The following is a 13,323-nucleotide window of genomic DNA, read 5'->3' as shown; positions in this document are numbered from 1 at the left end:
ACTTCCCCTTAAGAAGGATGTACACTTTTATGTTGGAAGACAGTACAGTAAGTCCTCGACTTGCTTGGATTTGAGTCATACAGATTCGTAAATATGTGGTTGCAATATTTTGAATTGTGGCTAGCAACATCAAGAGACACTTTGTGGAACATAATAGATGACTAAAATATAGAGCTGAAATGCTTCAGTTTGGTATAAGTAAGAGATTAAAATGGAGAATGTTATGGATCTGGCCATATTTTATAGCCAGATATACACTGCTTGGAAGTTCTACATCTTATTAAGGTGGGTGCCATGGCACCCACCTTAATAAGATGTAGAACTTCCTTTTGTTGCAATGACTGCAGCAATCTTACAGGGCATAATTTCCACAAGCGTATGATAGCAATCAATGGAAATTTGGACCATTCTTCCTGTAGGCATGTAATGAGGTTCTGGACTGTTGTGGGGTGGACATCCCTTGACCTCGCCTGATACTTCAGTTCATTCCACAGTTGTTCAATGGTGTTGAGATCAGGGTTCAGTAGCAGCTGCAGCATTACAACATGGTGCATTGTTTTGTTGAAAGAGACAATGGTCAGTTCCATAGAAATTCCACAAAGTAAGAGCATTGCATTGTCCAGAATATTCAGATACTTCTCAGAGTTCAGCTTTCATGGCACCACAAATAGAGGTCTGAGGCCAAACCAGGAAAAACAGGACCATACTGTTGCACTGCCACCTCCAAATTTCATAGTTAGGGTTATGCACTCTGATAAAAGAAGTTCACTGGAGGGTTAGTGTGATTCATCGTTCCATAGCTCAGCTTTCCAAGCTTCCACATCCAACTGTACATGTTCCTTGCACCACTGAAGATGATGGTGCATGTTGATTTGGGTAATATATTGGCTTGCATATTGGTCCTACCATAGAAATTCGTTTTGTGTGTTTCTGTGCAGATTTGTGTTCCATTCGATGCCTGGAACTCTGCATTCAACATGTTGGTCAATGAATGGGAGTTTATACATGTTATTATTCGTAGAACCCTGCACTTCCATCTCAGTATAGTATCACTGATTGTTGACCTGGGATGCCCAATTTATCAGCAATTTGCTGAACAGATAGGTCTGCAACATAGCATCTTATCACAATTCCTCATTCCAAACTCTGTCAGTGAACACGGGGAACATGTTAAGAATGCAAGGCTGCATATGAGCAGGTTCACTTCAACAGCTATCACAGATATTGGATTTGAAGTTGTGGACTAGGCTCCATTAGATTTCTGATTATTTTCTAAGTTGAAGACATATCTCAAGGATATCATTTTGGAAATTATGAGCAGGTCAAAGTAAAGGTTAGAAAATGGTTCTGAAAACAACCTGAAGAATTTTACTCTTACAGCTTTGAACTATTTGTTATGCAGTGGATAAAATGTATTGCAAGGGGGAGAGATTATGGTAAGAAATAGAATATGAAAATAAAATATACTTTAAACTGTCTTTTGTCTTTTTTTTATTTTGCTGATATACAGTCGTTTTCCACCCCCCCCCCCCACTTTTTATGATCTAATTGGTTCCTGGAAACCAGCCATTAAACAAGCTGTCATAATTGAATCCTAATTTCCTATAGGCTCAGTGTTATGAATTGTGAGTGGAAATACAGTTTGAACTAAATAATACAATACCTTCTTCTTCTTATTGTGCTATCTTCTATCGAAGGTCAGCGACCATCTTGGCGAACAAACTGCGCTCTTGTGCTAATCTGAGAGTTGTGCACTGCTCTTTCCTGTCCACGTCTTGATGTTGTCAAACCATGATATTCTTTTTCTTCCTCTAGTTTCTTTGCCATCAATTCTTCCTACCAAAATAGTTTGTAGAAGTTGGTATTTGCTGTTTCTCATGGTGTGTCCAAGATATGATGTTTTTCGTTTCTTGATTATTTGTACAAGATGTTTAGCTTTGCCAATGGATTTTAAGACATCTTCATTGGTAATTTTTTCTGTCCATGATATCTTTAGCATTCTTCTGTATAGCCACATCTCAAAGGCTTCGATTTTCTTGATGGTTGTCGCCTTCAATGTCCATGTTTCAACTCCATAGAGCAGAATAGACCACACGTAACATTTCAGCATTCGGCATCTGACTTCCATGTTTAGGTCTTTATTGCAGAATAGTGTTCTCATTTTCATGAAGGACTGCCGTGCAACTTCAATCCTTGTCTTTATATCTATTTCTGGATCCCACCGTTCATTAAGCCAGCAACCAAGATATTTATATCTTGACACTTGATCAATATTTTTCCCATTGAGTGTCAGTTTCATTGATGAGGCTGGATGTTTGCTGATGATCATGTATTTTGTCTTGTTGATGTTTATATTTATTCCCATTCTTTGGCTTTCTATGTATACTCTGTCAACGAGTTTTTGGAGATCCGTAATGTTATCTGCAATTAGCACGGTGTCATCTGCATATCGTAGGTTGTTAACAATCTTTCCATTTATTGTGATTCCCTCTGGACATTCTTCCAATGCTTTTTTAAAGATTACCTCTGCATATATGTTGAACAGGAGTGGTGAGAGCACACATCCTTGTCTCACTCCTCTTTTGATGTTAATATCACTGGTGGTAATGTTGTCTAATTGAACAGTAGCTGACTGATTCCAATACAGATTTGTTATTAGTCTTATGTCTTGTTCGTCTAGCCTTATTTGTTGAAGGATTTCTATTAAGTTGGTGTGTCTGACTTTGTCGAATGCTTTTTCAAAATCTATGAAACACATAAAGACAGATTTCTGTTTTTCTATGCATTTTTGTATCAATATTTGGGTACAGAAAAGGGCCTCTCTAGTACCAAAACCATTCCGAAAGCCAAATTGTGTTTCACTTAGAGTTTCTTCACTTTTTCTATAAATGCGATTCTGAATTACTTTCAAAAATATTTTTAATGTTTGGCTCATTAGACTAATAAGTCTGAAGTCACCATAGTGATAAATGTAGATTTGAGCCAATCTGATGGAAATTCATCACTTTCATATACTTTATTAAATAGTTTTCAAGAAGTTTGATGTTATCTGGTTCGATTAATTTTAAAAATTCTGTTTGCACACCATCTGGTCCACTGGCTTTTCCTGTTTTACTTGTTTGTATAGCATTCTCTATTTCGCATTTCATGATTGCTGGTCCTTGAATGTTATCTTTTATATTTATAGGCTTCTGTCTAGTATCATTGAAAAGTTCTGTTACATATTTTATCCAAATCTGTGCTTTATTCTCTTCTTCTAGAACTATTTTTCCATTTTCGTCTCTTAGAGACACTATTTGCTTTTTCCTCAGTTTTCCGGAAATTTTGTTGATTTTCTTATACAGATTGAAATTATCATGTTGTTTCTGAAGCAGTTCAATTTCAGTACATAAATTTTTCATCCAATTTTCCTTGGCTTCTTTTATTTTTTTCTTGATGATGTTATGTGTTTCTGTATACCTGGCTAGGTCTTTGTTTTTATACATTCTTCTTGTATCAATAAGAGAAAGAATCTCATCTGTCATCCATTCCTGTTGTTTTATATTATTCACATAACCTACTTCTTCAATACTTGTTGTTACGATGGCATTCTTTAAGTTATTCCAAAGAGATTCCACACTTTTATTTTCTTCTATGTTAATCTGTTGTAATCGCAGGTTAAGTCTTGTCTTGGCACTTTTATTTATGTTTGGGTCTTTCAGTTTTTCTACATCAATTTTCTTTTTCTTCTTTTGTGATTTTTTAGCTGATTTTAATCTAAGACGTACTTCTGCAACTATGGGATTGTGGTCTGATGAGATATTTGCTCCAGGATAAGTCTTTGCACTCTTTATACTACTGTGGAATCTTTTATTTATCAGTATATAATCAATTTGATTTCTGACAATATTATGTTGGTTATCTTGAGGCGATTTCCAAGTGTACAATCTTCTTGGTGGAAGTTTAAACCAGGTATTTGCTATTGTTAGATCTTCTTCCTGACTGAATTGGACTAGGCGATCTCCTCTGTCATTTCTGGTGCCTAAAGCCATGTTCGCCAACAATTTCTCCTTCATCCCCTCTTCCCACTTTTGCATTGAAGTCATCCATCACTATGTTTATATCATGTTTCTTTGTTAGGTTTTTAATCTCTTTTAGGTGTTCATAAAACTCTTCAACATCTTCTTCACTTTTGTCAGCTGTGGGTGCATAAGCTTGGATGATATTTATGTTAATGGGGTTTCCCTTAAGTTGTAACAGCATTATCCTTTCAGAAAATGGAATCCAATTTATTACTGATTTATCGATTTCTTCATCTACTATTACAGCTACACCATGTCGATGTTTATTCTCATCATTCCCAGAGTAATACATTGTCATATTATCTTGTTGACACTTTCCAGATCCTGGCCATCTTGTCTCGCAAATTCCCAAAATCCGGATGCCCAGCCTCTTCATTTCTCTTGTGGCATTTCTTAATTTGCCAGCTTCATACAGAGTTCTGACATTCCAAGTTGGAATTTTAAAAGTGGACACCATTTTGAGCCCGGAGATTCTTCGCACCCCTGTCCCATTTAAGGGACGCCGGGAACTTGGGGCCAATTGTAAGGGTTTGCTCGCCATGGTGGTTGTTCTGGAGATAAGGTAGAGCAGTAGTTTCTCCGTTTGCTTTCTGCTCCGCAGTATTACAGACGTACACAATATAATCATATTGCCATCTGCAAATCTCTGATCACAAGCTTTTCCGTCATCATTTGGCTTCAACTTTGTGTCAGTACTGACAATGCTGCTTCCCAATGTCAGGGGCGGTGACCCCCAGCAGGTACTTATTTAATGGCGGCACTACTCGCCATGTCACCGAGTTGTCATTGGGCTTTGTGAGGTTTTAAGTGAGACAGAGTTGCCACTTCTGCTTCCCCACGCCCTGATAGCTCAGTCGCTGTTGGTCCACGGCTGCTTATTCACCAGATTGCTCTGCTTATATCGCAGCTAACCTCCATATCTGAAGGCTGTTCCCCGATCCGCCACCTGGGGACGCACCAGGTAGTAGTCAGCTCTGCCCCGGGTACCAAATACAATACCAAAAGGACTAAAAAAATAAATGTCACTTAAACAATGAAATATAGAAAAACACTTATTTAATTAAGCAAGAATGAAAATGTTATGAGATTTATGTTTAGAGATCCTTAAAACAAAAATATACAGGATTTCTTCTGAACTTTCTTTTCTGGATAAATTTCCCTACAGCTCAACAAGGGATACCTAAGGGTCAAAGCTGTATAACTCAGAGGAGACCTCCACGTCGCCTTTAAAGGAATGCTGAGAACTGACCAAGGCTTCTAACCTAATGTCCCATCCTCACCTTCTCGTGGTACACCCTGTTAGGTATACCTGGAATACTGAACGAATGAGGATGGGCTGGCAATTTGGGATTTAGCAGACCAAATTGTATTCTTATTGGTTTAAACCAAAATATAAAAATGATGGTACAACATGACAGAATTTCATGCCGGCTGGGGGCATCCCGTTAAACAAGGCTCCCATTATTTTGACCAGGGAACCAGGGCAAGCATCAAAAAGTCAGCTACTAGAACAAATCCTATAAGACACTCCAACTTGTCACCAGAGTTCAAGATCATTACTATCAACATAAGAAGCCTAAATCGCAAAGAAATGGAGCTAGCTGAGGAATTGGATAAGTACCAGATTGACATAATAGGGGTTACTGAAACAAAAAAGACAAAATCTGGTGAGATTTTTCTGAGCCATAAATACAAAATGTTATATTCAGGCAATGACAATCAGGGAAAAGAAGGTGTAGCTATAGTATTGAATACAAAATACAAGGCTAATCTTCTTGAATGGCAAGCAATATCAAGTAGAGTGATGTGGGCAAATATCAGAATGGAGAATTGGACAATGAGATTTATTTGTGCCTATGGTTCCACAGAAGGTTCTACTAGGGTAGAAGTGGTGGACTTTTTTGAGGCTTTAGAGAAAGCAACTGACACAATGAAAAAGGAAAAGTTGGTCCTTGTTGGGGATCTAAATAGCAGAGTAGGAAATGATTGTCAGACATACCAAAACATTTTGGGAGAAAGCAGCAAAGCTAACAATATTGGCAAATACCTGTTAGATTTCTGCTCGGGACATGTCATAATAATATAGTAATAACCAGTCTTAAATGCTCAGATATGGAGATAAAAGTTTTGCGATGGCTGTACTGCATAATTCAGAAGTCAAAGTCAGAAAGCCAAATTTCGAATGTTTGGAGTAGAACTCTTGAACACATTTATAAAAAGTGAAATAAAACTGAATGTGAGAATTACAGAGGACTAATTCCATGACTGTTCCAGATGATGTGTTCCAAGACATTTCTGTGTGTCTGGGACTCATTTCCTTCTGTGTTGTTTAGGTTTCCAACAAGAACTAGCTTTCCCTTTTTCTTTCTTCAGCCAACATTTTTAATGACTCAAAAAATGTCTCTTTCCTTACTTGCATCTTCAGTGAGAATAGGCAAAAAGAGGCAATATTGTCCATTTTTCTTCCAAATGGAATAAAAAAAGCTTATTTTTTATGTATTTTTCATTACTAGTTTATATTCTAAGCAAGTACAGTTTCATAAAAAAAAGCTATTACAAGAACCTAAAGTAACCTTTTTTTTTTTAATGGATATTTTTTATTGAACAATCCAGCATATATATATATATATATATTATGTATTTTTCATTACTAGAAGTTTTGTAACCTAAGCAAATATAGTTACATAAAAAAAGCCTGTTGCAAGCACCTAAAATAACCTTGTTTTTTATGGATATTTTCTATTGAACAATTATCTTGATATAAAAATTAGTCTTATAGTTTTTTACTATATTTCAGGCTGCACAGAAAATATCAGAATTAATTCAGACGCTTGACATTCAGGAACCAAAAAACTGTTTTTTATATCATCAAACTGCACAATTATTTTCAAGAGTGGTAAGTAAAACAACTAAAGGAATTTTTAAACATGAAGTGTCTCTTGGCATGTATCAACTGACTCCTGTTTGGTTTGAACTGTTTGCATTAAAAGTTTTAAATTTGGATAGTTTGAACCACACAGCTGGAATTTGCCACTAAATTTCATAGTCATTTGTATCTTAAGTTGTAACAGTCCTCCTGATGTGGAGTCTTACTATGACTAAAAATAACAAATATAAAACTGCATTTCACCAAATGAACTTCTTACTAACAGACATCTCATCTTTATACACTGCTTGAAAATAATTCAACGGACACCCCCATGGGCAAGGTGCATTGTGCCATGTAATGAGTCACATGTTTGTAGCTGTTATAAATTGGAGGAATATGATGTGTCTGGATGAAATGGCTGTAAGGATGCCATGTTGCAGGCCTATCTGTTCATCAAATTGTTGACAAATTGGGCCATCATTCAGTAATACCATACTGAGATGGAAGTGCAGGGAGTCAACTGCATGTTCTATGTGCAGTGGACAACCCACCACCATCATAAATGTGACTGTAGGGTGCTACGAAGGATAATATGTAAAAACTGCTATTTGTCAGCTGACATGTTCAATGCAGAATTCCAGGCATTGACTGGAACATGAATCACAAAAACATTCAAAACCAAGGCTCACTACATGGGTTTCCATGGTTGGACTGCAATATGCAAGCACCACATTACCCAAACTAACATGCAGCATCATCTTCAGTGGTGTAAGAAGCATGTACTACAGGATGGAGAAGCTTGAAAAGCTGCATTATGGAGCAACGAATCATGCTACACCCTCTACCAAGCAGATGGTAAGAGATATTCATAATGGCTTCCAAAGTAGCCAACAACATCAGACTTAATGTTGCTAATATTCTTTCCTCATCTTCACCTCCAAAAAAAGAGATCTATCTTCTGGCTAACTTGCTGCTTTCAGAAAGTTATGGAAAGATGAAAGTACAGTTATCATCAGAGTGGATAAGGGTAGTCTTTAACACCACTAAATACAATTATAAAATGGATATTATTCTCTGAGGACACTCTACCTATATCCCACTAGATTACGAACCCACCAAAGTGTCTCATCTCATCATCTCATCTTCCTTTTCCCTCTTTTACCTTGTGGTGTCAAGGGTTTATTAATCATTGTACCTCAAACCGTTCACAGGATAAGATGTCAGCTGTATGCCCTGGTGTATCCTATGTCCGTAGTGTTGAGTTCTCAAGGCCAGTTTGCCTGCTTTGTGGGATGAAAAACCCCAAGATAAACTGGGGGAAAAACCCTACTCTCCACACCCAAGACCGGCTAACTTGGCTATGGCTAAGGAAAGATCCTTCAGTTCCTCACATCACCAATGGGAATCGAACCTAGGACACTCCTTCCCTAGGCATATGGTTGCGAAGCGCACAACCACTAGGCTAACCGCATGGACAAACCCACCAAAGTGCAGATTAAAAAATTAAAAAGCCTACTTAAAAAAAAAGTATCTTCCTGGCCTCTTGCCATTACAAAAAAACTCGAACCCTTCAGTTCTCGTTCCCTCACCAGATATACAGTTTACCTAAAATCCATAAACTCAATTCCTCTCCCCCATCTCCCAGGACTTATAGCAGATGCCACTGATTTTCCATGCTACCGGTTATAAAAAAACAGCTAGCAAACTATTACCTCCCCCCCCCACACACAGGTCATTTTAAAACCTCTACTGAAAATCTAACTGTAAATAATACAGATACAGGGTGTTCGGGATAAATTTGACATATTTATAATTAATTATATTTTTCCGTAAGTTACATGTATTAACACACACTTCTCTTCATTTAAAAGTTTGGACCCTTCTTCATTCATATACAAGATGTCAGAAAGGATGGATAGCTGGAACCCACCTGAATCATGGAAGAGAATAACTTGTATCATGATGATTCGTGCCCGCCATCAAAATAAGGATATTACGACTGCTGCCCAATGCTCCCTGAATACAGTAAAAACAATCAGGCATGAACTAGAGACTTGCAATGGTGACTACGAGGATGTAGCAAGAAGAAAGATCCCTAGCAGACGATCTGATTGCGTTCGTACAGCAGAATTCCTCGCAAATCTGCAGGAACAGGTGTTGAAGAACCCTGGCATTGGAATTCGGGCTTTGTTCGTGGAGTTGCTAACTGTAGTCAAGCCCTGGATAACAAGGGTAGCCAATGGTAGGCCGTATGTATGGCAGCAGGATTCGGCCCCTTGCCACACCTCTGGGAAAAGTCAAAAATGGTTGTCTGAAAATTTCTACGACTTCACCAGTCCAAATGTTTGGCCTCCAAACTCCCCAGACCTTAACCCCATGGATTATTTTGTATGGGGCGCAGTTGAAAAAGACACCAATCGCACTTCCAGTAATACAAAAGCCCAGTTAATGGATAAAATTAAAACAGTTTTTGCGGCCCTTCCCAGGGAGACTGTAGCATCAGCTTGTTCGAGGTTCCGAAGCAGAATTGAAGCTGTGATCGATGCTAATGGTGGTTATTTTGAGTAAATCTTGTTGATAGTATTGTAATTAACTCTGCCTGTAATGTTTTTTTGTCAATTCATTAAATTTAATAGATACAAAGAAGATTTTCTTTTTCCTTACGAAACTGTCAAATTTATCCCGAACACCCTGTATATTGGTTAACTTTGTCATCACCTCACTGTTTACCATTATTTCCTTGAATGACACCTGAACACTTAAAAAACGTTTTCCTTCTGATATCTTAGATCTATTTTCATTTGTCATGAATTTTGGATATTTTTCTTGTAAGAACAAAATTTACAAACAGATAGAAGGAAATGCTATGGGTTCCCTCCCTACCCTAATTGCCAAATTTTACATGGAAAATGTTGAAAAATAAGCCATAAACTCAGTGTCCCTCTCAGACCTTCTATCTGGCTAAGATATCTAGATGATGTGTTCTCTATTTGGCCTTATGGCCCAGACACATTAGATTCATTCCTCCATCTCAATAGTCTTCTAAGAATCCAGTTTATGATGGAAAATGAAGCTAACAGTTGTCTACCCTTCCTGAACACTTTAGTCACACTTCTTCCAAATGGTATACTCTCCTTCCAAAGGTATACTTCTCCTTCTTTTGGAAGGAATTACTCTCCTTCCAAAAAGAGAGGAAGGAGAGTAATTTTGGAAGGAGAGTAATTCCTCTATACAGAAAACTCACTCATGCTGACAAATACATTCACAACCCCCCCCCACCTCCCAAACTCAGCTGGCTTGGTTGGCATACCCATTCTCCAACCAATAGGTCTCAGTTTTGAATCCTGCTGCAGGCATGGATGTTTGTGATTGTCTTACCTTATGTATTTTATGACCTTACTGTCCTTGTACCACTAAAACCATAAATCATCATCATCAGCACCTTCGTATCCAATGGCTACAGTTCCTACAGGATTAAAAAATAATCCCTCCCCCCCAATCCATCTTTTTAAAAGGATTTCAGAAATGCTGTCACTATCCCCCTGTCTGAGGTACATCTGAAAAAATAGCCAAGTCCTTAATAAAATAAAACTTTTGCATAGCATTTAAGCCCCACCTAAAACTTGTTATCCTTATCCATTTCACTAAAGATTAGCTCCCTTCTCTCTTGGCTCCTTGAGTATAAAGTGCCTATGTTCCTGCAGGTTGGCATACTTTAGGTAGACAGGTAGATCAGCCATCATTTCCATAGATGAAACACAAACAATATATCTGCAATCATGACAGTGGTTAATCTGGTCTTGCAGACCATTCATTGGATATCACAACAGGATCTGTTGGGGAAAAAACTACCATGTTCCATCACAGTAAATTTAAAAAAGAAAGATTGCTTTTGATATCTGAAGCTGCCCTCAGAAATCAACTGGATTTAAATAAATTTAAATAAATACAGATATTTATTTAGACCAATTTACAAACTAGGCCTCCTACAAATGCCCATAGAACTTTAGTGTTATATTCACATTTCATTTGGTATTGTATTGTATGTGTGTTAGTTTGTACTCCCTGAAGATGTCTGTGATGTGAAATATTGGAAGAATAAAAATAGTTGTTAATTCTTTCTTAGTACTGTTAATACTCCATTAAACCTCCAGTATGATTGTTATCATTCAGGAATGTGTTTGCAGAGCTAATCTCAGGTGGTACGGTCACTTAAACAGAATGAGAGAGGAAAGGTTTTTTGATGCCAAGATGTCAGGAGATGATCTATTGGAAGACCAAGATCTAGGTGGATTGGTTCAGTCAGAAGCACCTTGGAAGACTGATATGTTAATTACGATAATATTGAAGTGCTGACAAGTGATAGACTAATTTGGAAGAAAATTGTTAATAGAAGATTAAGTAATAATGCACACTTAATCATGTAGTACTATCATAGTAACCTGTACATATCAGGAAATTGATGATGATGATAATTCATTTAATAATAACTTATGTAAATTCTAAGTGAATGATATTTCATTTATACATAAAATATTTTTTTCTATTTTACAGTGTGGCCGTAATATATCTGTTCTTCAAAATACTTACATTCTGGCAGAGAAAGCAGCAAGTCTTGATTCTTCTAGTGTTGAGTACTTAACAGAAATGGGTTACCAATGCCTTTTACAAGGAAAACTTAGAGATGCAGTTAAAATATATCGTAATGCCACCAAGTTGGATGAAAGTAGTATTTCTGCTTTGATTGGTAATGTAACTGGCTTAAAGCTTTTATTATTATTGTTGTTGTGAGTTAAAATGTGAATTATACATAAGTGGTTTATTAGTATGCTTGTTAAAAAGTTTTTTTGTTGTTGATACCATCATCATAACTTTCAGTAGTTTTATTTGCTGTCCTGCCACAAAATATTATTTCTTGAAACCATTAAAATATGCTAAATCAAATTGAAATATATTTATCTGACTAATTTCTAAATTTTAACTTTCATTGATACTGTTTTCTGAAATAGAAGTTCATTTCCATTATTATTTGAGTGCTTTCAAAATTGATATTAGCTTTATTATGATTTAACATATATAACATGACTAGTATTATTGTATGACTTTTTATTAATTTTACTTTTTTTTTTGCAGAGCTGTAAATGAGCAGTAAACCAGCCAGACTAGATCTAGTTATATGTACATTCATTAACAGTATGAAATTCATTTACAAAACTTTACTTAACAAACTTCATACCTGTAACAGACTTTCTTTAAGATTTAAAACATTTGTATTGCATTAAATGAAATAAGAAGTTAGAGAATGGTGGTAGAAAATTTTTAAGAGATTATATGCAGCAATACTGTTGGATCCTACTTCGTCTTAATTTATACCTTGGATCCGACATGTTATTTACTATGATGTTCTTAAACAAAATAGAAGGTTGCTAGTTGATTTCTAATTCAAATATAAAGAAAATTTATATTTAAAGACTTCGCCACTTTATATCTGAATTAGTTCAAGAATTGAAGATAAACCAACTCACAACTACCCTTCCTTTATATATATTGTTATTATATATACTGGCCGAGTATATTTAACTTACTTATTTTACCCGCTTTGGTTCGAATATTTTATGAATGGTGCAGTAAAAGAGATTCAGGCAAAATACAACTTTTGATTAACAAAACAAACATTTAATTTTAAAATCACAAATTTTACACTTAAGATCAAATCACTAATTAAGATATTATAAACACTTCAGCCTTTCTGATAATACTGTCATACAAACTCAGACAATGGTAAATTTGTTATCTCTAATACAGTCTTCTCACAGTTCCTTAAGTTCCAAATACAATAAAATCACAATAACACCTCCTTACAAGCAAACACCTTTAAATTGACGCTTCAGCTAATTTCCGAAATAGTTACTGTTAGTATAGGGAAATTCTAGGATGAAACTCACACACTTCTCTGTATAGGAATATTAATCCACATCGGTAAGAACGGCACTCATTAAATAAATTCTTCTAAGAAATAACTGAATTAATCATCGGTCACAATACACATAAACAAACGTTGTTGCATAAAGTACTACTGATCACTCATGAAATAAGGCAATACACAATAATTCCTTAACTTTAGGTTTTATATGCACAGTTGTTCATTCCTCCGGCATTCGATTAATTCTTTAGGCACTATAATTCTAAGCACAGCTAACGATAAACTTCAATTTTTACAGCCTCTACTATTCTAGTAACTCCGTGCTTTATTTCAAGATTCTGTGTGTTCTTGACAGGTCGGCCCTGAAATTAAATCTCAACTCAAGTAATCGCTAGTCTATCTGTAATCACTTAGCTATCTTCCGTAGCTTTATTTGTCATTACGAAACTTATAAGCTAACCGCTTCTTGA

General features: G+C 36.3%; 1 protein-coding gene across 2 annotated transcripts in view; it reads left to right on the top strand.

The window, feature by feature from the left end:
- LOC150098870 (tetratricopeptide repeat protein 21B-like) overlaps positions 1–13,323 on the top strand; it is a 388,504-nt gene that overhangs the window by 48,109 nt on the left and 327,072 nt on the right. For both annotated transcript variants that reach the window (XM_090404953.1, XM_090404951.1), the window contains exons 9-10: positions 6,859–6,957; positions 11,485–11,677. In XM_090404953.1, the coding sequence (XP_090261079.1) occupies positions 6,859–6,957; positions 11,485–11,677 (292 nt within the window). The remainder of the gene's footprint in view (positions 1–6,858; positions 6,958–11,484; positions 11,678–13,323) is intronic.

Source organism: Typopeltis vanoorti, chromosome 15 (assembly GCF_054136105.1).
Source record: "Typopeltis vanoorti isolate ZY-2024b chromosome 15, IOZ_Tvanoo_1.0, whole genome shotgun sequence".
Lineage (NCBI taxonomy): Eukaryota > Metazoa > Arthropoda > Arachnida > Uropygi > Thelyphonidae > Typopeltis > Typopeltis vanoorti.
This window is presented reverse-complemented; position numbering and strand designations above follow the sequence as displayed.